Source organism: Gavia stellata, chromosome 22 (genome assembly GCF_030936135.1).
Source record: "Gavia stellata isolate bGavSte3 chromosome 22, bGavSte3.hap2, whole genome shotgun sequence".
Taxonomy (NCBI): domain Eukaryota; kingdom Metazoa; phylum Chordata; class Aves; order Gaviiformes; family Gaviidae; genus Gavia; species Gavia stellata.
Genome location: NC_082615.1, coordinates 6,248,051 through 6,269,305, shown reverse-complemented (window position 1 = coordinate 6,269,305; position 21,255 = coordinate 6,248,051). Strand labels below are relative to the sequence as shown.

The 21,255-nt window shown below is 59.1% G+C and overlaps 3 protein-coding genes across 3 annotated transcripts; all 3 read right to left on the bottom strand.

Annotated features, from left to right (window-relative positions):
- Positions 1–367: 367 nt before the first annotated feature.
- On the bottom strand, positions 368–7,960 carry TRIM47 (tripartite motif containing 47). Its single transcript, XM_059828130.1, has 6 exons — positions 7,253–7,960; positions 5,221–5,316; positions 4,431–4,661; positions 3,648–3,843; positions 2,874–2,948; positions 368–1,625 (listed from the first exon to the last, which is right to left on the bottom strand). Exons 1-6 carry the CDS (start codon positions 7,958–7,960, stop codon positions 1,000–1,002), a joined length of 1,932 nt encoding a protein of 643 aa, XP_059684113.1. The 3' UTR covers positions 368–999.
- A 2,003-nt stretch (positions 7,961–9,963) lies between these two features.
- TRIM65 (tripartite motif containing 65) lies at positions 9,964–14,392 on the bottom strand. The gene is made up of 6 exons (XM_059828131.1): positions 13,936–14,392; positions 13,345–13,440; positions 13,037–13,270; positions 12,374–12,545; positions 11,965–12,045; positions 9,964–10,626 (listed from the first exon to the last, which is right to left on the bottom strand). The coding sequence occupies exons 1-6, from the start codon at positions 14,380–14,382 to the stop codon at positions 10,094–10,096; spliced, it is 1,563 nt and encodes a 520-aa protein (XP_059684114.1). The 5' UTR covers positions 14,383–14,392; the 3' UTR covers positions 9,964–10,093.
- A 1,949-nt stretch (positions 14,393–16,341) lies between these two features.
- On the bottom strand, positions 16,342–21,004 carry MRPL38 (mitochondrial ribosomal protein L38). The gene is made up of 9 exons (XM_059828227.1): positions 20,938–21,004; positions 20,528–20,707; positions 19,772–19,900; positions 19,481–19,689; positions 19,036–19,108; positions 18,443–18,488; positions 17,903–18,061; positions 17,371–17,507; positions 16,342–17,003 (listed from the first exon to the last, which is right to left on the bottom strand). The coding sequence occupies exons 1-9, from the start codon at positions 21,002–21,004 to the stop codon at positions 16,867–16,869; spliced, it is 1,137 nt and encodes a 378-aa protein (XP_059684210.1). The 3' UTR covers positions 16,342–16,866.
- Between the last annotated feature and the right edge of the window lie 251 nt (positions 21,005–21,255).

Sequence of the window (21,255 nt, the reverse complement as noted above, 5' to 3'; positions counted from 1 at the left end):
AAAAGCACATCCTCAAAACTGTTTTGTGCTGTTCGCTTCACCATCTCAAGGCAGGAATGGTGCTACTGCTTCTCGGCAGGAGGTTTCTCCCCTTTCCCAGCTGGGATTTTTGGCTGTGGTGAGGAACAGCCCCGTGGTCATGGGGCTCCAACACACACCGGACCATGGCTTTTCCCAAATGATCCTGGCCACAGAGCAGCGTTCAAAATACCCACCGGCCGCAGCGTGAGGGAGGGCAAAGATCCTCGTTTCACATTTCCAGCACTAATGGGTGGTCACCCCTGCAGGGAGAGATACTGCATCGCCGCAGCATCACCCCTGCACCCAGCCGGGCTCCTCTGCATCCCACCCACCCCAGAGCACCCCGCTCACCCATCCCAAGGCACAACGGTGATGTGGGCACTGGGGAAGTGACCGCATCTGCTTTGGGGGTTCGCCTGGTCCATGCCGGACTTGCTACTTCAAAGGCACTTCATAAGGAGCAAGCGCAAGGTGTTGATGAGCCAGCGCTTTAAAAAAGCAGCAGCAGCGACACAGAGACTGAGCTAAGGCACAAAACGGCGCATCTATCCAAGTCACCAGGGCGGTGCGAGCAGATATTAAGAAGAGGGACTGGGCAGCCTGGCAGCTGGCCAAGATACAGCTTCAAATCTACATGGCACTTTTCCTGAGCAATGCGCTTTACCAAGAAAGGCTGTATTGCAGTCCCTGATGTCCAGAAAGGGAAACTGAGGGGCAGGGAGCAGCACAGAGACTTGCCCAAGTTCGCTCAGCAGCCCAGCGGCAGAGCCGGCACTCGGATCCAGCTCCCTCCTGGCTCCGAGCCCGCGGCTCTGCCCGCCAGACGGCTTCATCCACCCCTGGGTCACCAATAGCACAGAGCGAGGAGGGAGGGCTGCCACAGAGAAATACAACACTACCAAAGAGAAGCCGTGACAGTGGCAATATACTGCAGGAGACACTCTTCTGGGTCTTCCCGTGCTCCCGCTCTCCAGGCAGTTACCTACGCTTTAGCACCGAAACGCAATCTTTCTTCAGCGGCCCGATCTGCAGGTGGGCATCGACACTCTCCAAGAAGAAGGCTGGTTTCAGCTTGCACAAGAAAAGAGAGGCAAATTGGTGGTTGATCTTGTTCTGGAATGGGTCAAACTGACCCTTGGCAAAATGGGAGACCTTGAGCTGCTGCAGGCAGGTCATCTTGGAGTCCTTGACTCCGTAGAAGGTCAGGGCCTTCTCTGAATATTCCAGGAAGACCCCAATGGTGTGGAAAAATGGCTGCTGGATGACAGACTCAAAGCCACCAAACCACGCCACGTAGTTCTGTCCGTTCCACTGCAGGCAGCAGGACTTCTCGTTCCGCCCCAGGCGCCCACGGTTGTAGGACTCCCGGGGGTCGAAGTCCTCAGCGATGACGCCAATGCTGACCCAGCCGTCGATGAGCTCCACCTCCCAGTAGTAGTTGCCCCGGTTCATGAGGTTCACACCCAGCACCTGCTCGCAGTTGATGAACCGGGTTGGGCTTTCCGGGTAGGGGATGGGGCACAGCACCCGCTTGGCCCCTTTGGTGCCAAACAGCTGGATGAACTTGTCGGCCGTGTCACTGTCCAGGTCAATGATGAAGGCAACTGTGTGGGGCAAGAAGGAGACATGCGGATGAAGAGGGAAACAGGAGGAAATCCCCCGAGCCCTCCCCGCTCTGATCCCCTGCTCCAGCCTTCGGCGATTAGCATGATCCTTTCTGACTTCCACCATCACCCTGTCCCCTTGCTTTTAAATCCCACGGCCAGTTTCAGCCAGTGAGGATGAGAGGCTGAAAGAGTTGATACTCCCATAAGCAGGATGAATACAGGTAACCAGGCAGAGGAGAGAGCAGAGGGGCTGCTTGATGAGCTCAACCATGATACCAGACGTTGGAGAATGCAGGTAGAGTGCTAGCAGGAACATCCCATACAAAAGCAGGTTTCAGGCAACCACAGACAAACACAGCAGGGAGGGACCCCAGGAAGACAGAAGAACAGCCAGGCATGTCATGGCTACAAACCAACTGCTCCTTGCGGTCGGCTCTCACTGCACTACGGCTCCCATGGGAGCAGAGGCAGCCCCCAGCGCACGGAGCAGCATGAGAACCGCTGCTGGATCCCGAACAGAGGGGATGTCCAGCAGGAACAGCCCTGGACACGAATTGCTGCCAACTGCATTGCAAGTCTGAACCCACAGTGTGTCCAAACCCTACAGCAGTGGCACAGCACATCCCACTTGAGCCCAGGCTTTGCTGCCTGGCTCCCAGCGGGGTGCACCGGAGCCGCCGAGGCAAATCTTGTCCTCTGTGGACATCACAGTAGGTGACCCCACATCCCCTGCAAGGCTGTGGGGGGACGTGTGGGGTGTTGGAGCCCAAGCCCAGCCCTGCACGCTCCAGCCTCAGCCCCTTCTGCCCCACTGTCTCTGCTCAGTCACTGAACTGTCCCTCTGCTTGCTGCCGCTGAAGCTGACCCTCAGCAGTCCGCTGCTCTGCAGCAAACAAAGCAGGTGCACAAACTCTGATCTAATTTAACGGAGGATCCAATTCGTCAAGGGCTGGAAGGCAGCAGAAATTACACGGTACGCCTGCAGCCCCCCTGGCAGCTGGTCCAGCAGAACCACAGACAAGGGAAAAAAAAAATCACCTAAACAGATTATGACCGTTGTCAGGAAAGCAAGGAGGCTTCCTTGTTAGCTGAGCAGTATTTCCTCTGGCGGCGGCAGCGCTCCTGCCAGCCGTCAGCTTGGGACCAGCGCCGGCCAGGCACGCGGGAAGGAGCCGGCCAGCCGGGAGAGAGGAAAGGGAAGATGGACCTTAGCAACAACTGTCAAAGCAAAAGCCCTTCGCTTACATTTCAGGAAGTAATCACGGCTCTCCAGGCAGGCAGGATTGTTTGACTTGTCTGGAAATCGGGACTCGGCCAATGCTGCAGAGACAGGGACAGAAGGGTTTGCCATCAGCGAAGAAACCAATGCCACAAACGAGGGTGTTACTGGAGCATCACCCATCACCCTGATGGTACCCAGCTACTGTGACCCCCGAGTCCCAGCCGGCATCCCCAGGTCCCTCTGCACATCCCTGCCAGCTCAGACACGAGAAAGGACAGATGCCACCTCTGCCACCCCAGGGAGGTGGGTGGGGGGGCAAGGAACCGGCTGCAATTCCCCTGGGCATCTGAGAAAATAAGAGAGGAGAGAGCTCAGGCTAAATGAGAGAGCGCGGGAGAAAGCTGCAGCGGTGGCTTTCTAACCCTGGCAGGTTTGGGAGACCACAGCCTGCCCCATGAAGAGGATCCTCTATCCTGTGAAGAAAGATTCCCCTTTCATGGGAGGCCACTTTGGCCACTTGCCCCCTCCCGCAGGGCCCTGCCTAACTCCCAGGCTGTTTGTTGCCTCTCCAGCCTCTGGTCTCCGTGGAAAAATTCATAAAACCTCAGGGACAAGGCATAAGCCCAGACAGGGATTGTGCAATGTGCAGCACAACTGTGCCGGGCAGCTTCCAGGGCTGGAGTGAGAGGGGCCAGTGTTCGCAGGAGCCATCGAGCCTGCAGGCATCTCCCCCCTGTGCAGGGAGGATGGAGGGTGATGGGGTGACCTCCAGGCAGAGGGACTGGGTGAATACAAACCTTCCTCCATCTCCTGGAAACGCAGCCCATCAATTCCTTTCCCCTGCAAGTGGTCCCACTGGTTTTTGCAGGCAGCGGACAGCACATCCTTCACGGCACCCACAGCTTGAGTGCATTTGGTGAAGTTCAGCTCGTTCTGGAAGCTCGGAGACGGGGAGAGGTTTTCTTCCATGGCTACTTTTAAGGCCTGAAATTCCTGAGCCAAAAAGACAGTTTCAGGAGGTTTCAAACAAGCCGAAGTTGTCTCTTGTTCTGCAACCCCACCCTGCCCCGGAGGATTTGGGAACTGGCAGCTCGCAGGACTTGGCACAAGGACAGCCTTGCATAAGGGAGGAGCGCGCTTTCCCGGCCACGCGTTCCTGGCGCCTTTTCTTCGCTCCCTTTCAAACCTGGGCCCAGACTATGTCCACCTCACATGGAGCAGCACCTCCTCCCAAAAAGGTCTCCTCTTGCTGGGCTGCCGGGGAGGGGGTATGCTGGATGGGGTAGTGGGGCACCCCAACCTCTCACTCTCTGCCCCCCACACCTAGGCACCCAGCCCGGGCAGCACATCAGCTTCTCCCGATTCACGGCCAGGATGGGGGGTGAGGTGTGACGGAGGAGAAAGTCTTGGCCGCCCAGTCCCCCTGGGAGTGGGGAGGGGAGAGGACTGTGCCAACAGGAGTGAGACTCTGCAGCCCTCACATCCCAGGGCTCCTGGCACCCAGGTCCACGTGAAATGGGACAAAACCCCAAAAGACAACTTTATCGGCTCCTTCTCCTCGCCCCATCCCACCCAGGCACCTGGAGGAAGTAGATGGTGTCAGTGCTGGGGACGTTCTCCAGGTTTTGCTTGCACTGGGCCAGCTTTGCTCGCCTTTCCTCCTTCCAGCGGAGATCGGCCTCAGCTTCCCCCAGCATGGAGCGCTCCCCGTCCTCAATGAAACCAGCCACCTCCTTCTGGAAGGTCGCCAGGACCTCAGACGCTTCTGCAAAGAGCTTCTCGACTCTTTCCCTCTCCTTCGTGGCAGCACCCTGAGCACAGGGAGAGAGGGGTCGGGGTCACCTCCTGCAGCTGAGGGTGCGGGAGAGCACCCTTGTCCCCTGCCCAGCACCCAGTTCTCAGCTCTGTAGGGTCCCCCTGACACCCCACAATCCACTTCACCCAAGAGCTCAGAGCACTTTACAACCCAGGTGTCAAGGGACCTGGCTGGGCATGGCCGCTTACTGTTCCACCACATCTTGTGTCCCCAGGTGGAGAAGTGACATGTTTGCACAAGGGCCAAAGGGGACTAAAACCCACCGTGAAACTGGGGAAAGAAGGTGCAAGAGCCAGCGGATGCCCTGGCACGGTCCTTGCCCCGTTTCTCCTTCCAGGTTGCAAACGAAAGCAACCAGAGATGCTGCGAGGGTTAGCAGAGATGAGCAAGAATCCTCAGGGATCCTTGCCAGGGTCACCATTGCTTTACGAGTGCTTGCTCCCCTGTGAGCACCACCTCTACAACCCATGTGCCCCAAAAGCTCACGGCCCCTTCACCTCTGCTCCCCAGCCCACCAGAGCTGCGCTAACGGAGCAGAGCCATCACAGAGTCACCTTAATGAGCTCCACCATCTTCTTGGCCTGCGCGATGGTGACTGCCAGCTCCTCCAGTTCGTTCTCCACATCGCTGAGGAATTTGGCTTGTTGAGCCTGCGGATGCAAAGGACAAACACTAAGCTCTGCCCCCCGATCCCAGCGGCAGGGAGGCAAGGGGGGACCCAGCCTCTCCCTAAGTTCAACCCACAGCCCCCTCTCTGACCATGACCTTGCTATCAGGCTTTGGGTGAAGGGTGCAAGGGGAATTGCGAGTTGTTTTCCCGTTTTCCTCCCCTGCAACATCCAACCTGCAAACATCCTGTCTCACTCAACTGGAAAACTAAAGGAGCAGCTGGGCTGCAAAGGGTCGTGCCCAGCTCCACAGTCTCCACTCTGGTCCCAGCGAAAACGAAACAAAACAGGGATTTGAAAGCAAAACCATCGGGCAGCGTTTGCAGCAAGCACAGCTAAGCTTCATGCTCTTAGTGTGTATCCCAAGGCTAGGAAAAATCCGCCTGGGACTGGTGCGGAAGCTGAAAGGCAGACCTGGAGCACTCGGAAATGCAGCGCTGAGTCCCCTGGAGGTTTCTCGTTAGGAGCAAAGCAAACCAGCTCGGGAGCACGGGGTGCTGCATGGCTGCAAAGGAAGCACCGTCCGAATACGGCGTTTCCTGACACTATTGTTAGCGCCAGCCATTGCCTGTCATGAGGACGGGCTCCCTCGGGAGCCAGGAGGGCATTGCACTCCCCAACTGGGGCAGCTCCCCCGCCCCGATGCTCAGCCCCCCATCCCAGCTCTCTGTCGTGCTTGTGCCCGGTGAGGGGGGACAGGCGCTTTCCCCATCCATCCTTCCCACCCCGCAGCATGAGGGCGGTGGCAGAGAGCAGCCGCAGAGGTCCGAGAGCTCCTTGGGGCTGGGATCACACGCACTTTCTATTTTAAGGTGCCTGATGACTAATAACGCCAGTAAAAGGGTTTTCCTGCAATCCCAAGAGCCCATGAGGGAGCAGGAGCTGGCTCGGGGCTGCCGCTGTGCTCCCCACCAGCATATCTGCAGTCCCCAGGCTCTCCCCTGGAAAAAGCAAACCCCCCCAAGATCTCCAAATGCCCCATGCTGATGCGGGGATGCCACCATGCCGCAAGCCTCACAGGCTCCCATCTGCCTGCAGCCCCGCAGAGGCCCCACACACTCGAGGCAGCAGTGCCCAGGAAGGCAGCGATGCGTAGGGCTTGGAGCCCCGGCTCCCGGGGAGGCTCGTGGGTGCGAATCTGGGAGGTGACTCAGCCGCATCTGGGAATGGGAGTGATGGAAAAAACCGCGCTGCCAAAACGCCAGGACACAAAGGGCTGGCGGAGTGGGAACGGCGGCCGGGCAGGCTGCCAGCGCGCCGAGAAAAAAACGTCTTGACGAAGCTGTGGGAACGAGACAGAGAAGACGGGTGCCCCGTGACCGCGGGGGCGGCCACTGCCGGGTGTCCCAGGCACCCTTGCCCCCAGCCCTACACCCATGGGGACTGCGAGTTCGGCCCCGCTGTGGGACCAAACCCCACGGGCTGGACGGCAGCGGGTCTGCTCCTAATGTCTGTCCCTGTCTGCCTGTCCTGTCCCCACCCCACAGGGTGCCCTGATGGCACAGCACCCTGTCCCCCCATGCCAGGGTGGGGTCCCCTGTGGGGACAGGGCTGCAGCACCCACCCCGCACCGGGCGTCCCGCCAGTGCTGCACCTCCACACCTCCCACGTGGAGATGAGGTCCCCCGTGGGGATGTGGGTGCCACATGAACGCCTCCCAGGGGTGCCACACCTCACCTCACCCAGGGTGCCCCACCAGCGCTGCACCCCATATGGACGCCCCTATGGCAGGGTTAGGTCCCGCGTGGGGATACGGCAGAGCACCCTCCCCACCCAGGACACCCTGCCGGCACTGCGCCCCATACGGACGCCCTCACGCCGGGGTCCCACCAGCACAACGCCCGCCCCACCCCACCCGTCGGGGCAAGCCCCGCGTGGGGACCTCCGCGCACTGCACCCCCCGCCCCACCCCACGCACCTCCTTGTGCTCGCGCTCCCGCTCGAGGGGCACCACGTCGTGGGCGCGATGCTCGTGGGCGCGGCAGCGGGCGCAGACGCAGGTTTGCTCGGCGCGGCAGAAGCCGTCGAGGGGCTGGAGGTGGCGGGGGCAGAGCCCCTCCTCCAGCCGCCGCAGCGGGGCTACCAGGCGGTGGGCGCGGAAGGCGGCGGCGCGGCGGTGGGGCTCCAGGTGGGCCCCGCAGAAGGAGGCCAGGCAGACCAGGCACGATCGCGCCGCCGCCACCCGCGACCCCGCCGGGCACACGTCGCACAGCACGGCCGCTCCTTCCTCCCCCGCCGCATCCTCCTCCTCGGCTCCCGGTGCCATCGGGGACTCGGCGGCTGGGGACGGGGGGGACGAAGCGGCGGCGGCCGCCAGCAGCGGCAGCACCTCGCAGAGGGCGCGGTTCTTGCGGAGCCGCAGGGCTGCGGGGACGGGCTCCTGGCAGAGCGGGCAGCGGACAGCCCCGCCCGCCCCGCCGCTGCCGTCGGGGGGGCCCTGCCGCTGGCGGAGCGCCCCGAGGCAGCCCTGGCAGAAGTTGTGCCCGCACGGCACCGTCACCGGGTCCTTCAGGAGGTCGAGGCAGATGGGGCAGCCGAAGGGGCCGTCGGGCAGCCCCGGAGCCGCCAGCGCCAGCCGCAACGCCGCGGCGGAGGACGGCGGGGCGCTCCCGGGCGCGCTCTCCATCCCTCAACGCCCCGACCAGCCGGCCCCGCCGCCCGCCCCGGCCCCGGCCCCGGCCCCGGCCCCAGCGGGAGGCGGGCGGCCGCCGCGCCCCGCCCGCCCGCTCCGCCTCCCCGCGCTCGGAGCCGCTGCGGCTGCCGCCCCGCCGGGGCTCCGCTCCCCGCAGTTGCTGGGGGGGGGTCTGCTGCCTCCGGGGGGGCCTGACCCCCCCCACACCTCCCGGGATCTGGTCCCCAATCGCCCGCCCCCCTGGGGAGGGTCTCAGCCCCGGGATCTGCTCCTCCCGCCGGGCATCTGGTCCCTCTCCCCAGCGTCTGCTGCCCCCCCCGGGGGGATGCCACCCTCCTGAGGATGTGCTGCCTCCCAGCCAGGGCTTACTACCTCCTAAAGGACCGGCCCCGCTGGGATCTGGACCCTCCCCAGGGGTCTGCTGCCCCCAGAAGTAGCTGCTGCACACCCCCAAATCTCCTCCAGTCCAGGGAAGCTATTGCCGGCCCAGTCCAATCCCCCTCCCAGGGGTCTGCTGCCCCCCCACAAGCATCCCCTGTCCCCCGGGATCTGCTGCCCCAGACCCTGTTGCCACTCCACTGCCCCCCAGGAGCTGCTCCTCACCCTGGGGCCACAGGGAGGGTCCTGAGCCCCCCCACCCCATACACTGGTGCAGGTGCTTTCCTGCCCACCCTCGTGCCCATGGACCCACATCAGACATTCCCATGGCCAAAAAGAGGTGCAGTGCCCGGGTCCTGGCTTGGTCCCTGTCCCCTCTTCTTCTGGGGCCCGGCAGGAGCTGGCAGGCACCGGGCAGGGATGGGGCTGGGGAGTCACCAAAGTGCTTTCGGTCTGAGGATCTGCCGGGTAAACACGGGATCTCCGGACACCTCCTGTGCAGGGTGCACGCACAGTTTTTTGGCTTGGATAAGCTCCCAGGTCCATGCCGGCCCAAGGTCCCACCCAAGGTCAGGGCTGGGAGGAACAGGGAGGTGCGGAGTGAAGGAGGAAGCACGGCAAGACAAATCACATCTGTCTGCAAAGACAGGGATTGATCCTTTTAAGCCTTTTTCCCCAAAGGGAACAAGCTGATGTGATTCATTCCCCTGCACATCTCCAGCACCTTTGAACCCAGTGCCCAGTTTCGCCCCCTTAATCCTCACCAGCATCCCTGCAGGGGCAGCGGGAAGTGCCGGACCTGCAGCCTCGCCCTTGGAAAAGCTTCAATCAAAGTTTTGGATTTTCTTTTGTGCCAGATCAACCTCGGGGCAGAGCTGTAGGAAACCAGGTTTCCTTATCGCAGCGCTACTGTAAATAAAGCACCTTCTAGTTCTGCCGCCAGCTGGTCACTACATGGGGCTGCTCCCCACTGCCGGCCCCGCGAGGACGCGGAGGGGCAGGATGGGGCCCTGCAGGGACGGGTGCAGGAGCAGGGGCACCCAGCTCACCCCCCCCCAGTGCTGCTTGGTCCCATAGCTCCCACAGCACCCACCACCACTGAGGTCAAACCAGTAGGAAAGTAGAGCTTTATTGGGGAAAGCAGCTTTGTACAAAGAACGACTGCTGTGTGGCACCCCAAACATTTGCTCTGCCGTGTCCGAGAGTGGCAAGAGGGGACCGGGAGGGTCTGGGGGAGCAGGACCTGCCTGCATGTGGGGCTGGGGGAGCACAGGGCTCCCTCCACATTGCTCCACAGCATCCCGTGGCTGCAGCATCCCGCTCTGGGGTCCCCCTCGCCCCTAATCTTCTCCAGGCTCAGGAGGTTTGGCAAGGATAGGAGAAAGAGGAAAAACCTAATTCTTTTACACTCCCTACCCCCCTCCCTCTCCCCGTCTGCAGGGGCAAGCACCCGCACGTGCCCCCACGCACGGCAATGGTGGCTTCATCGCCACCGGCGAGTGCAGGACCCTTAGCCCTGCATCCCTGCCCCTGCCCTAAGTTCTGTCACCAGCATGGTATTTGCATATGCAAATCAGACAGGTTAATTTGCATGTCTGTCCTCATCAGCTCTCGTTAAAACACTGCACCCCACTCCTGCCTTGGCATCAGGGTCCCACCTGCACTGTGACAGCTCCCAGCTGCGGCTTGGCGATGGCACCAGCCTGGGGCTTGCTGGCTCGGCTAATGGAGCAGCATGGTGGCTCCGGCTCAGTCCCTCCGGCACAGCGTCACCGCTCGCCCCTCGCACAGCCAAAAGACAGGATAGAGCGGCTCAGTGAAGACATTGTGGAAGGAGTGGATGAGCTGTGTCCTCTCCCCGAGGCCATAGAAGGAGAGGAGCCCCTTGCCGTAATCCAGGCTGACCCCCAGGTTCTTATAGAGCCGCTCCCGGATTTTCTCCGCCTGGCCCTTGTGCCAGGCCAGGTAGCAATCCTCCCGCACCTGCAGCCCCCATGAGCCCCCATCCAGGCCGATGTTGAATTTGTGGCCCTGCTGCCATTCCCGGGGGAGGCTGCGGTAGGTCACCCCCAGGATGACGGAGTGGCTGGAGATCTTCACCTCCCAGTAGTGGTGGCCATGGCCGTAGCCCTGTGTGCACAGCACCTGCCAGGGCTCGAAGCGGGGTCCCTGCTCCTGCTGCCTGCAGACGGCACCAGGGCTGTGCTTGGCTTTCCGGTTACCTTTTGACAGCTCCAGGTACTTGTTGGCCGTCTCGGGATCGAAGGTCAGGTTGCGGTGGTCTGGGAAGAGCAACGGCATGGATGGGGCTGAAATGCTTCATCAGACCTTTACGCCCTTGGCGTGAGTCCCCCCAATGGTGATGAGGTTTAAACTGCGTTGGGCTGGCTCCCAAAATAGAAGGGAACAAGTTGTAGCATGTTTGGAGGGGAAGGGGAGTGGGGTGAGATGAGATACCTGCCCGTCTGCTAGAAGGAACAGAAACAGCCCAGAAAATAGCTGGCAAGGCACCAAGACGCGACGCTTCACGCAGTGCTTGCACAGCCCAGCTCACAGCCAGCAAGCAGCAGTGGCTCTGTGGTCATTTTGGAAGAGATGTGCTTGGTTTAAGAGCAAAAAATATGAGTGTGGGTGGGGAGAGGGGGAGAAAACTGGGCTTTAAGTGAGCAAATACGGTATTGCAGGGAGTTACTCTCTGCATGGGCTGTGATAACTCCTCCTGCCACAGGCAGTCGCCAGCTACCAGCACCTCACCTTCCTCCCGCAACAACCCGGACCGGCCGGCTACGCCAAGCTCATGCCTGCTGCTCATAAATAACATTTTTTTTTCCTGTTAATAACCCTGAGAACGTTCTGTGGGGCTTGATGGAAGGAATCCTTCCAGATCCCATAGGCATCGATCGCCTCCCTGGCAAGAGCAACGTGACCAACATGCCCTAAACATTATCCAACCCTCTTCCCAATAGGGAGGAGATGGGAAAAGGACAGTTGAGGAAATCCCTAAGGAATTGGAGTGGGATGGGCCCAGGCAGGGAAGAAGACATGAAGGACTGCGGCTGGGAGCACTGGGGCTATATCCCTGGATAGAGAGCAATGACTGCAGGCCGGGCTCTGGACGGGTGCTGTGCCGTGCAGGGCAGCTGGGGCAGCCCACGACACATCCCTGTGGGTGCTCACTTGCTAGCTGCTGACGTTGCCGGCCTGGGGGAAAGTGCTGTGTCTAAACAGGGGTCGTCAGGAACAGGCACATCGCTCCTGTCCAGGCGAGACGCCCGAGGTGGGTGAATAGGAGAGGATGGAGATGGGGCAAGATTCGGGGCAGCGCCTGACCCAATGCCGGGCACTGGCAGCCCCCGTTTCCACAGGAAAGTGTTCGCTGGTGCTGCTAATCCCCCTAACGAGCCCTTTTCTGGCTGCAAAGTATCCCCCAGCCCACCCACTCCGGCCCTACAACACCCTTCTCCGCACTTAGGGAGGGGGATTGGGAGAGCCAGGGAAGGAGCCCCCATCACTGCAGCCACGCCACCCTCCTCCCAGGGAAGAGCCCGGCTTGGTGAAATCTCTGCCTGCTGGGGACCCCGGCGGGGTGCTGTCCCCCCAGACCCCCACATGCTCCTCACCCTTCAGAAGCTCAGCTCGGAGCTGGCACTCAGGGAGAGGGGCCACCACCTTCACTGCTGGCTCCTCGGGCTGCATTGGACCTGTGGAGGATCGGAACAGGTATTTTGAGTGATGCCACCCAAAAACTTGTCCCTTCCCAGCTTTGATGGGAGGAGGAGAAAATACATCACATGCAAGCCTGGGAGCGGGCACGTGCCACCACGGCTCAGCATTGCCAGCAAGGAAGGACCACAGGGAAGCCACCCAGCTCATCCCACCCCATTGATACTCATCTGCTGAACAGTAGCTATGTGTCCCATCCCAAACCCCGTGCCCAGCAGCTGTGTCCCCAGCGCGGTGACACCGGCCAGGCTGTGGTTCAGGGTAACTTGGAGCCCTTCAGGGTGGCCCTGCGAGCGGAAGGGTTACCTTGGCCAACGGGGTCGGAGGCTTTGTGGGCCACAGAGCCAGGCAGGTCCTCCAGCAGGAGCCTGGAGAGGTCGGTGAGGATCTCGGTGATGGGCTTGACCATACTGGCTACATCAAACTCCACGGGGAGCTGTGCCTCCAGGCTCCCCGGAGATGGGAGCAGGGGGAACTCCTGCAGACAGATGCACAGACACCCGTGCACCAGGCTGGGAAGGATCAGCAGCTCTGGAACTCATCTGCACACACCGCATCTCCCCGGTGGGTGATGGGGAGATCCCCAAAACATCTGTCATTAGCTGCGGCTGGCACATGGGGTCAGGGGACAGTTGCAGAGGGAGCATGAGGCTGCAGGGAGCAGAGGCACTGCAGCACAGGACTTTGCTTTTTGCTGGTGGTGGAAGAGCCTTGCTGAGCAGTTTAGGGGTGGGAGACGCTGCTCGTGGCCCCGTGGGTAACACCATCCACTCCGATCCAGCATCATCCCCCCAGCTTTTCAGTAACCCCCCTGAAAGCAGCTCTTCCCCGCAGCCCCATGCCAGCCCTGAGCCAGGCTGAGGATGCATCCTCCCTGGGGAAGGGGTCGACCATGTCTCTGCCCTCACCGAAAGGGCGCAGAGCCAGCAGCACCCAGGCACGGGGAGGGACACGACGCTGGGATGGTACCTGGAGGAAGGTCCTGTGGTTGGGGCAGGCCAGCAGGCACTGAGCCCTCTCCCTGTGCTGGCCGAGGATGTCCAGGCGGTCCTTCAGGAGGCTCCAGTCCTCTCCCACGCGCCCCAGTGCCGCCGCTTGCTCTTGCTCAATCCTGGCCACTGTCCGCCACTGGCAATCCTCCAGGGCTTCCCTCAGGAGGGCAAATTTGCTCAGAATCACTGATTTGAGCCTCTCTGAGGAGTCCTGGGCAGGGAAGAGCCATGAGACCCAGTACACTCCCACCCACGTGCCTGGCACAGAGGTGGCCGCGGTGTTACCTTGATGCTGCGCGTTTGCTCCTCCAGTTCCTGCATCGCCCGCTCGATCCTCTCTGATTCCTCCTGGGCTTTGTCCAGGGACTCTTTCAAAAGGGCCTGTGACGGGAGGCACCAACACCCTGCAGTGCAGCACGCTGCTGCCCGCCGGGAGCCCTCTCAGGACTGCAGGACAAGGCTCACAGGGAAGGAGAAGGCTTGGGAAAGGGAAAGGCTGCATCCAGGGTCACTGAGAAGTGAAACCTGTGCTGTCTTTCACCCCTTTTTTGGCTGTTTCCTCTAGATCAGGGGGTCACAAACATATACGGCACTGTTCATCTGGTGCTGCTGGATTTACCCAGCTCTCTGCTGCTCCCAACAGCCCCCAGTTTCTCGGGGAGCAGCCAGGCACTGGTGGCATCTCCCTGGCCGGAGCGTGTGCCAGGCCCCTGTTCAGCTGAGGCTGGGCACAGCTCGGCACACGGAGGCACATCATGTCCCCACAGCAGGGCAGAGGACAGTGGAGGTGGATGTTGGGCAATGCCTGAGCTGCCGTGACTCCCCCTGCTCACCCCTCCCCTGCTGTCACCCCAGTCCTGCCACCCACGTCCCCACCTGCTTTTTAGAGCGCTCCTCCTCGAAGAGCACTCGCCGGTGCCGCTGGCACTGCCGGACGGTGCAGATGCAGCAGATGCACCGCCGCTCATCCTCACAGTACAGCTCCAGCGGGCGCCCGTGCTGCGGACACAGCTCGCCGTGGGCCACCTCACACTTCTCTGTACCAGAGACCCGTGCCTCGCCATCCCGCGCCAGCTCCACCACATTGCACAGGGTGACATTCTTCTCCAGGTCCGGGCACCGCTCAAAGCCCCGACGGCACTCGGGACATGTGTAGCCCTTCTCAGCCCCATCGGGTGCCTGCTCTTGCTTGTGCCAGTGGTCGCTGATGCAGCGCTTGCAGAAGTTGTGCCCACAGGGCAAAGTCACGGGCACCCTGAATAGCTCCAGGCAGATGGAGCACACAAGTTTCTCCTCCAGCTTCTGCGAGACTGCTGATGCCATCTTGCCTGTGCCAGGGATCGGGGCGATGGGGGAAAGAAGCCGGTGAAAGAAGCTGGGGAAATAGAAACTCAGCTGTTCAGAGGAGGAAGAGATGGTGACGCTAACTCAGAGGCGGGTCAGGGCTCCGAGCCAGGCATGTCCTTAAAGAGACACCCAACGGATGCCCCCTCTCAGCCCCTTGGCCACGCTGGCTGGGCCACATGCTGGTGAGATGATGGGGAGGGTTGGACCTGCTCCCCCCAGGGACAGGGAGTGCTGCGAGGTACACCAGGCGGCCCCGGAGATGATGAAACGCTGCAGCCACAGCACAGGGAGACACATACAAGAGGCTGACAAGGTTCAGAGCAATGTGTATTTCTGTGAGTGCATTTGCACGATGTATTAATTTGATTTGACTCCTTTTTTGCCCTTTGGGGGAACCTCCTGGAATCCTCACCTCTGCCAGGGCTAGGCCCCCAAGCAGAACATGGCAGTCCTCCCTGGCAGAGAGACCACAGTACAGTGCTCCTGGCATCTGCCAGCCTGGGAACCAGCACCCACCACCGCTGCAGCCATTTGTCACCTCCCTCTGCAGCAACGAGGGCTGTGACGCATGCCAGCAGCCAGCCAGGGCCACATCCCGCCCTTGCATCCTTCCATTTTAAACTACAGGTCCTGCTGTTTGCACATGCCCCCATGCACACCCACCACTCCTTTTCCTACTAAGTTCCTTGCAACACCCGTGAACATCAGTACTCCAAAACACAAGAAAGATGTCATCTGGGCAATCAGTCCCTGCTCAGGTGGCAGGTGGAATCTTCTGCCCAGAGGCAATTGCGGTGCCAACGCACTGCGTACCTTCACCTTGTCTTCATACAGTTCAGTTTCAGGAGAAAAAGCTCCCAACCTTCCAGTCCAAACCTTATCTCCTGACCCTCGCAGACGTGCTATCGCTATTGCGCACACTCCCAGGCAGCTGAACGCCGGCAGAATGACCGCGGTTTGCAACGGTTCTGCAGCCTCCCCACGAACGCAGCTTTACTTTCCCCCTGCACAGGCAAGGGTGAGCGGGAGGAGGTCTGTGCTGCAGCCGGGGCGCTCACGAGTCACCCCCCAGACCACCCCCGACCTCACGAGGTGACTTGGGATCTGTCACAACCCCTTGCATGTGCCAGCACAACTTCAGCTCCCAAAACATTTCTTTGGCCTGAATCTGCAAATTCCGACCAAATATTCAAAGCTCAGAGTGGGGTGTAACACGACTTGCATGTCTGCCTGGATCCACAGGACACCTACACTCCCACTGCAGTCACCTCACCAGCTAATTCACCCCGGCTTACACCAGACCCCAGAACCCTTCGGGGTGGGAGGAAAGTTCAGGGAGCCCAGGTGTAGCTGGTAATGGCCCTGAGCAACGGCAGTGAGGGGGCATTCAGCACAAGAGCCTCTAGCAAGCAAGTGAGGTTATTTCCTGAGGAAGGGGGGATGCTCAGATAAAATTACTGGGAACAGGCCACTGCAATTACGCGAACATGTTGGTAGTTGGGGTTTAAACACATGCACGAGGGTTACATGAAGAGCCTTGCAGAGCAGAGCAGAAAGCAGAGTCTCTCCACAGCTTGGGTACAGGACTGGCAGCAGCAAAGCGCCAGGCCACCACCGTGCATCTGCCCCAACCCCGGCAGCTCTGCAGATCTGCTTTTGCTCCACCTATCCACACCGGGTCCGTGGCATTCAGGGAGCAAGGGGAAGGAGACAGAGGTCCACGTGCTTGGCTAGCCATTGGGAGAATGTGGTGCAGGTTTACCATCTGCGTAGCTGCACTCTTCCCGCCCTACAACATCTAAGAAGGGAAAGAGACCTCAGCCAGGGCAAGGGCTGCCCTTCTCCCCGGCACCCTGCTGAACTCTCCAGCTCTGCACCAGCTGGCTGGGATACCAAGCTCTTCCCAATAAACAAGGCAGCGCCACCAGCATCGCTCAGAGTGTGTTTAATCAGACCCATGTCTTTAAGAGGACAGCACAAATGAAAGCTGACAGAGTCCTGAACCGCAGCGCTGTAAGAGGAGGAAATCCAGGATGGCCTGGCTCTGTTTGTTCCATAAACAGGCAAAAGGAGAACTGTGATCCTTGCAGAGCAGCAAGGCAGTGCATCTCTGGAGGGACTCTACCCTGCCACCCTTACTGATCACCTCTGCTACAGAATCAGTAGCAAGATTTCAGCCTGGCCATAGATTTGCTTTCATCTATGAATGTCCTCTTTAAGTAGCCTTTTGACCACACAGCTGCCAGCACTGCAAAGGCCTGTTGCCCCCAGCTGCATGCTTCCCAGCACTGCCAGCACAGGGGAACTGGGAGCCAAGGGGTCGAGACTTTGTCTTTTCTCTCCAGAGGTGCAGACAGCTCCCAGCCTGCTCAGCTGTGTGAATGCAGGGAAGCCGGCAGCCCCATCTGCCTGGCCAGCATCGCAGTGTACACCTGAGCACCTTGAGAGGAGGCCGAGCCCCTAGTAAATGCCGTAGGTGGGCTCCTCGGTGTCTCGGTATCTGTCCAGGTACCTCAGAGGCTGGTGTCGCGGGAATTTTAACTGTGGAGGATGGTAAACAGGCGGCCGGACAAATTCAAACACAGGTTCTCTCATATCTGTAAAGGGGCAATACAGAATGTTAGCAAGATGGCTCAGACCCAAACCCCAGGCCCTCTCCTTCACCAGCAAGGGCCCCCATGTGCACATGTGGTCAACCATGCCCTGGTGAAGGCTCTCTTGGTGGAATTTTAAAATGTTCGTTCAAAATGGCCTTTTAGAGGTTGTTTCCTCAGACTGCCGTTAGTTTGGTGGAGGACGGCTTGCTAAGCACGCGGTCTGTGCTGTTAACAGATCCTAGACAAGTGCCAGGACCAAGCAAGAGCCTACAGCCACAGCTTGCCCACTGACCCTGCGCGTTACCCGCAGGGCCATGTCCCAGCCCAGACGGGCCCCCTCCAGCATCCCACACGCTGCATTTCTTACTGAGAAGCTGATGGAAGACCCAAGTAACGGAGCTGTCCCACTGACACTGGAAAAACGCCAGCCCTGCCGGGGTCATTGCATCCTCGTGCTTTCTATAGAAGTCAAACGTGTTAAAGGTTCGCATCTTGAGGCTATGGCTGGAAACAAGACACAAGCACAAAAGCTGAGGTGAACCTCTTTTCCTGCAGCACCCTGGCAGGCAACTACTTCCCCACATCATCCCAGTCTATAAAATAGAGGTAGAAAGGAAGTCACTAAAAAAAATCTCCCAGCTTCTCCAGCTCTGCGCATATTTCTGCCCCAGGCAGGAAAAAACACTTTCTTAACAGCCTGGTTTAAAGCAACACGACTCCGCAACGCTTGCAGGGTTGGGATTGTGGCTTCAGGTGACACACAAACTCAAAGCAGCCCTGAACAACCCTGCAGATTAAAAGGAACTGCTCTCCTACAGCAGTAACAAACATGTCATCGTAACAAGCATTAAGAGCCTAGCCAAGCGAGCGCAAAACTGCCCACTGAAAGCCTGAATTACCATGGCATCGGCCGAACATCCTCACTGAAATCTATGGGGCTGTCTTGCTTGAAGAGGAGGAAGATGAACCGATGGTAGCCAGTTCCCATGGCAGGGAAGGGGGGCAAGTAATGGCAGATCTCCTTACCCGACTTTACATCGTTGCCTGGGATGTTTGTCCTGAACACAAAGAAATTTACTTCATTATATATCCATTCACTTCCCTCCATCGGGACCAGCAGATTCACCCAGGATTGCAAATCACCCTGTGCTACGTTTATTGTGACTTATACCCTGTTTGACAAGTAGAGGCTGTTTTCACTGGAAGAAAAATAACACCCCGTGTTTTGAATGCCAAACAACAGCAACACCTGGAACTACTGCATCTTTAGCAGGACCCAGAACACAGGGGTAGAGAAGCTAATGGCAGGAGCACCAGAGAAAGCCATGGAACTGTTTTAGCAAATGCTTATTCCTGAGCTCTGCTGGAGCAGTTTCTGCCCTCTCGGCCTGGGCTTTCCCTGAGCCACGCAGTGCATAGCTCTAATGTGCAGTACTCACACCAGCCAGTGGAGGTACTCCGAGTCCGTGTCTCTTAAATGTCCATCTGCAACAGAGAAAGGAGACATAGTGACAACCTGGTGTTTCCATCAATCCCAAAATGAGAACACCCAGACCCACTTTGAACAGAGGGGCTAGCTCGAGACCTCCCAGCAATCCTTTCCCAGCAGAAAAGTAACTTATTCTTATAGGATTGAGATTAAAATGAGAACTCTACACGTATAATTCCAAGATTAAAAGGACTTCTTGGTCAGCTGCTTCACTGTGCCTTGGTTTCCCAGAGTGAACAGCATCAGCCAACCTACCTCCCAGGCAGACTGCTGAGGGAGAGAGGAGTTTGGGGGTAAACAAAAGATGGGAGTCAGGGAATCGCTTCCACTACGCTGCAACGTATGTCCTGTTGCGTCACTGTCCCATCTCTCAACTGCTAGGGATTTGGGGAGGCTACAATCTTTCCTGCATACGTAAAACATCCCTACTTAGAAGATACCACATCATCTTTGACTGTGCAGCCAAAAGAAACAGGAGGTAACCAAAAGCAGAGTGAAACAACCCCGTTTAAACGTGTTCTTTTTACAGAATCTGCTACTCACCTGGATTTGTGAGCAACAAAGTCCAGAGAGAGCCTTTATCTGCCTCATATGACACTGCAGGGGGACTGGAAGCCTAAATGAACAACAGAAAGAGAACGTAAATCACTCGAACAACAGGTTCTATTAAGACCAGGTCATGATTTCCAAGGCAAAGAATATGAACTTGTCACGGGCACAGCACAGTCCAGCCACGGCCACGCCACTGAGTAAACCAGCTCCACCTGGAGAGCCCCCACAGCGTTAATAAACATCAGCCTGCTGACAGACAACAATCCTGTTGCAAAGATGTGTCTTTATCACATCCAAGAAACATATTTTGTTCATCACAGAGGAGATACCCTTCTAAAAGAAATCCCCCAGAACAGACAATGCCAATCAAAAGCATCTGTCAGAAACACAGAGCCTTCCCATGGGGTCAAGGTTGTTCCCAGATCTCCTCACACACCTCTGAAGGAGTCACCATGTTCCCACAGTAGACTGGCACGAGGTGCTCGTCTTCTTGGCTGTACTCCACCCTCAAGGTGACCCAGGGGGTGAACGTGGCCCCCTTGAACAAGTCACGAAATATCCCGCAGTGCTCTGCCACACGCTGCTTGTGGAACGGGCCGCTGGTCTTCTCCCACTCAGCTCTGACTTCGTCGAGGGGGATCAGCACTGCAAGGAGAGAGAAACGCTGCAGGAGGCAGCTGGGGACCCAGAGCAGCCGGGGCAGGGAGGGAGGCGGTGGGGCACAGACCAGTCCGGAGTCGCGCTGCTCTTTCCATCTCAGCATTCTGGCGGTTCTCCCTCAGAATCTTTTTTCTTTCCTTGATTTCCTTTGCTCGCAGCAGCTTTTCACGTGGCAGGCTGATGTTGGTCTTTGGCTCTTCAGAGCGGGGTGAAAAAATCACATGTGAAAAATGTGAATACCCCAAATACCCAAACACAAAACCCCTGCAAAATTGTTAAGAGCACATGAAAGAGATGCAAACCTCAAGACTTACAGGTCTTTTCCAACCTTAGTGATTCTGTGATCAGAGACTCGATTTTACCACCTCTGCCTTCCTTCTGCACCTCCACGCTTCTGCTCCCTCCTCCTCCCCCAACTCATCGCACCCCCAGACCCACAGGTTTGCCGGCTGGCGAGCAGGTCTGGTCTCTGCGGCTGCTCAGTGGAGCAGCCAAACTGTATTATTTGCTGCAGGTCTAAAGCTCTAGTTCCTGGTCTGCTTTCTCTGATACTACTGGGGTTCCAAGGAATCACTCCTTTACGCTGCTCCGTGTCTTTTGGCGGGTCCTGGCCAGCCTCCCGTCTCCCAGAAGACTGCTATCCATTTCCCCTGAAAACATTTGTGCTCTGCAAACTTTTACATTGGAGAAGGGCCCACCTCGTGCTGAAGCACCTCACCGGCTCTTTACAGCGCGGGTTTTGGGGCAAACCCGTGGCCCCAACAACAGCTTCCCTGACCTTCAGCAGCAAAACCCTGCACGGTGCAGCTCCTTCCATGAGTACCTGGCTGGGGGTTGGTGTGCTGCCGGTACGTCTTCCACCAGCGGGGCTTCCTGCTCTCCTTCTCTGCCAGCTTGAAGTAGCGAGTGAAACTGCGGTATTTTTCCAGCGCTTCCAAGTTGCTGACGTCAATATCCTCGTTGGGCATCGGCCCCAGCGGGGCTGCCCGCTTGCAGAGCGCAGCTGGAAGCGGAGAGAGTTTCCGTTTCATACGGAGAAGAAAAACGTTAAGGAACGAGGCCGAGAGAGCCCGGGCAGAGCGGGAGCGCGGTCCCGGGCCGGAGCCACCCCCGCCAGGCACGCCTGGGGAACCCAGGCGTCCGAGAGCGTCCCCGTACCACCCCCCCTCCGGCCCCAAACGGCTCCCACTGCCCACCCGTAGGGGAACCGGGGCTCGCCGGCCCCTGTCTCACCGGCCGTGCCGAAGGCCCGCCCGCCCCGGACGCCGCACAGCGCCGCGCTCAGCAAGGGCGCCGCCATGGTGCGCGCCTCCCTCAGTGTAAGGCCCCCGTTACCATAGCGACAGGGGCTGCGCCGCGCAAGGCCCGGCTTGGAAGGCCCCTGCTGCCATAGCAACGGGGCTGACTCACGCAGGGCCTGACTAGAAACGTCCCCCCCGGCCCCAGAGGGACTGCCTCTTCCCTCGCCCCGGGCTACCCCTCCCCATCTCCGCCATCGCTCCTCTGTCCCCAGGGCAGAGCCCGCTGCAGGGAGCGAAGCGGCCCTGCTGT

Excerpts from the sequence above, each read along its gene's own strand:
- TRIM65 (XM_059828131.1), bottom strand. The coding sequence starts at position 14,382 with ATGGCATCAGCAGTCTCGCAGAAGCTGGAGGAGAAACTTGTGTGCTCC. Across the intron at positions 12,546-13,036 it reads ACCACAGGACCTTCCTCCAG|GAGTTCCCCCTGCTCCCATC; the intron begins GTACCATCCCAG and ends ATCTGTCTGCAG. Across the intron at positions 12,046-12,373 it reads CTCCGACCCCGTTGGCCAAG|GTCCAATGCAGCCCGAGGAG; the intron begins GTAACCCTTCCG and ends GATCCTCCACAG.
- TRIM47 (XM_059828130.1), bottom strand. The coding sequence starts at position 7,960 with ATGGAGAGCGCGCCCGGGAGCGCCCCGCCGTCCTCCGCCGCGGCGTTG. Across the intron at positions 5,317-7,252 it reads GGGAGCGCGAGCACAAGGAG|GCTCAACAAGCCAAATTCCT; the intron begins GTGCGTGGGGTG and ends TTGCATCCGCAG. Across the intron at positions 4,662-5,220 it reads AGATGGTGGAGCTCATTAAG|GGTGCTGCCACGAAGGAGAG; the intron begins GTGACTCTGTGA and ends CCCTGTGCTCAG.
- MRPL38 (XM_059828227.1), bottom strand. The coding sequence starts at position 21,004 with ATGGCGGCGCCCTTGCTGAGCGCGGCGCTGTGCGGCGTCCGGGGCGGG. Across the intron at positions 20,708-20,937 it reads GCGGGCCTTCGGCACGGCCG|CTGCGCTCTGCAAGCGGGCA; the intron begins GTGAGACAGGGG and ends CTCCGCTTCCAG. Across the intron at positions 18,489-19,035 it reads TTTGTTGCTCACAAATCCAG|ATGGACATTTAAGAGACACG; the intron begins GTGAGTAGCAGA and ends TCTCTGTTGCAG.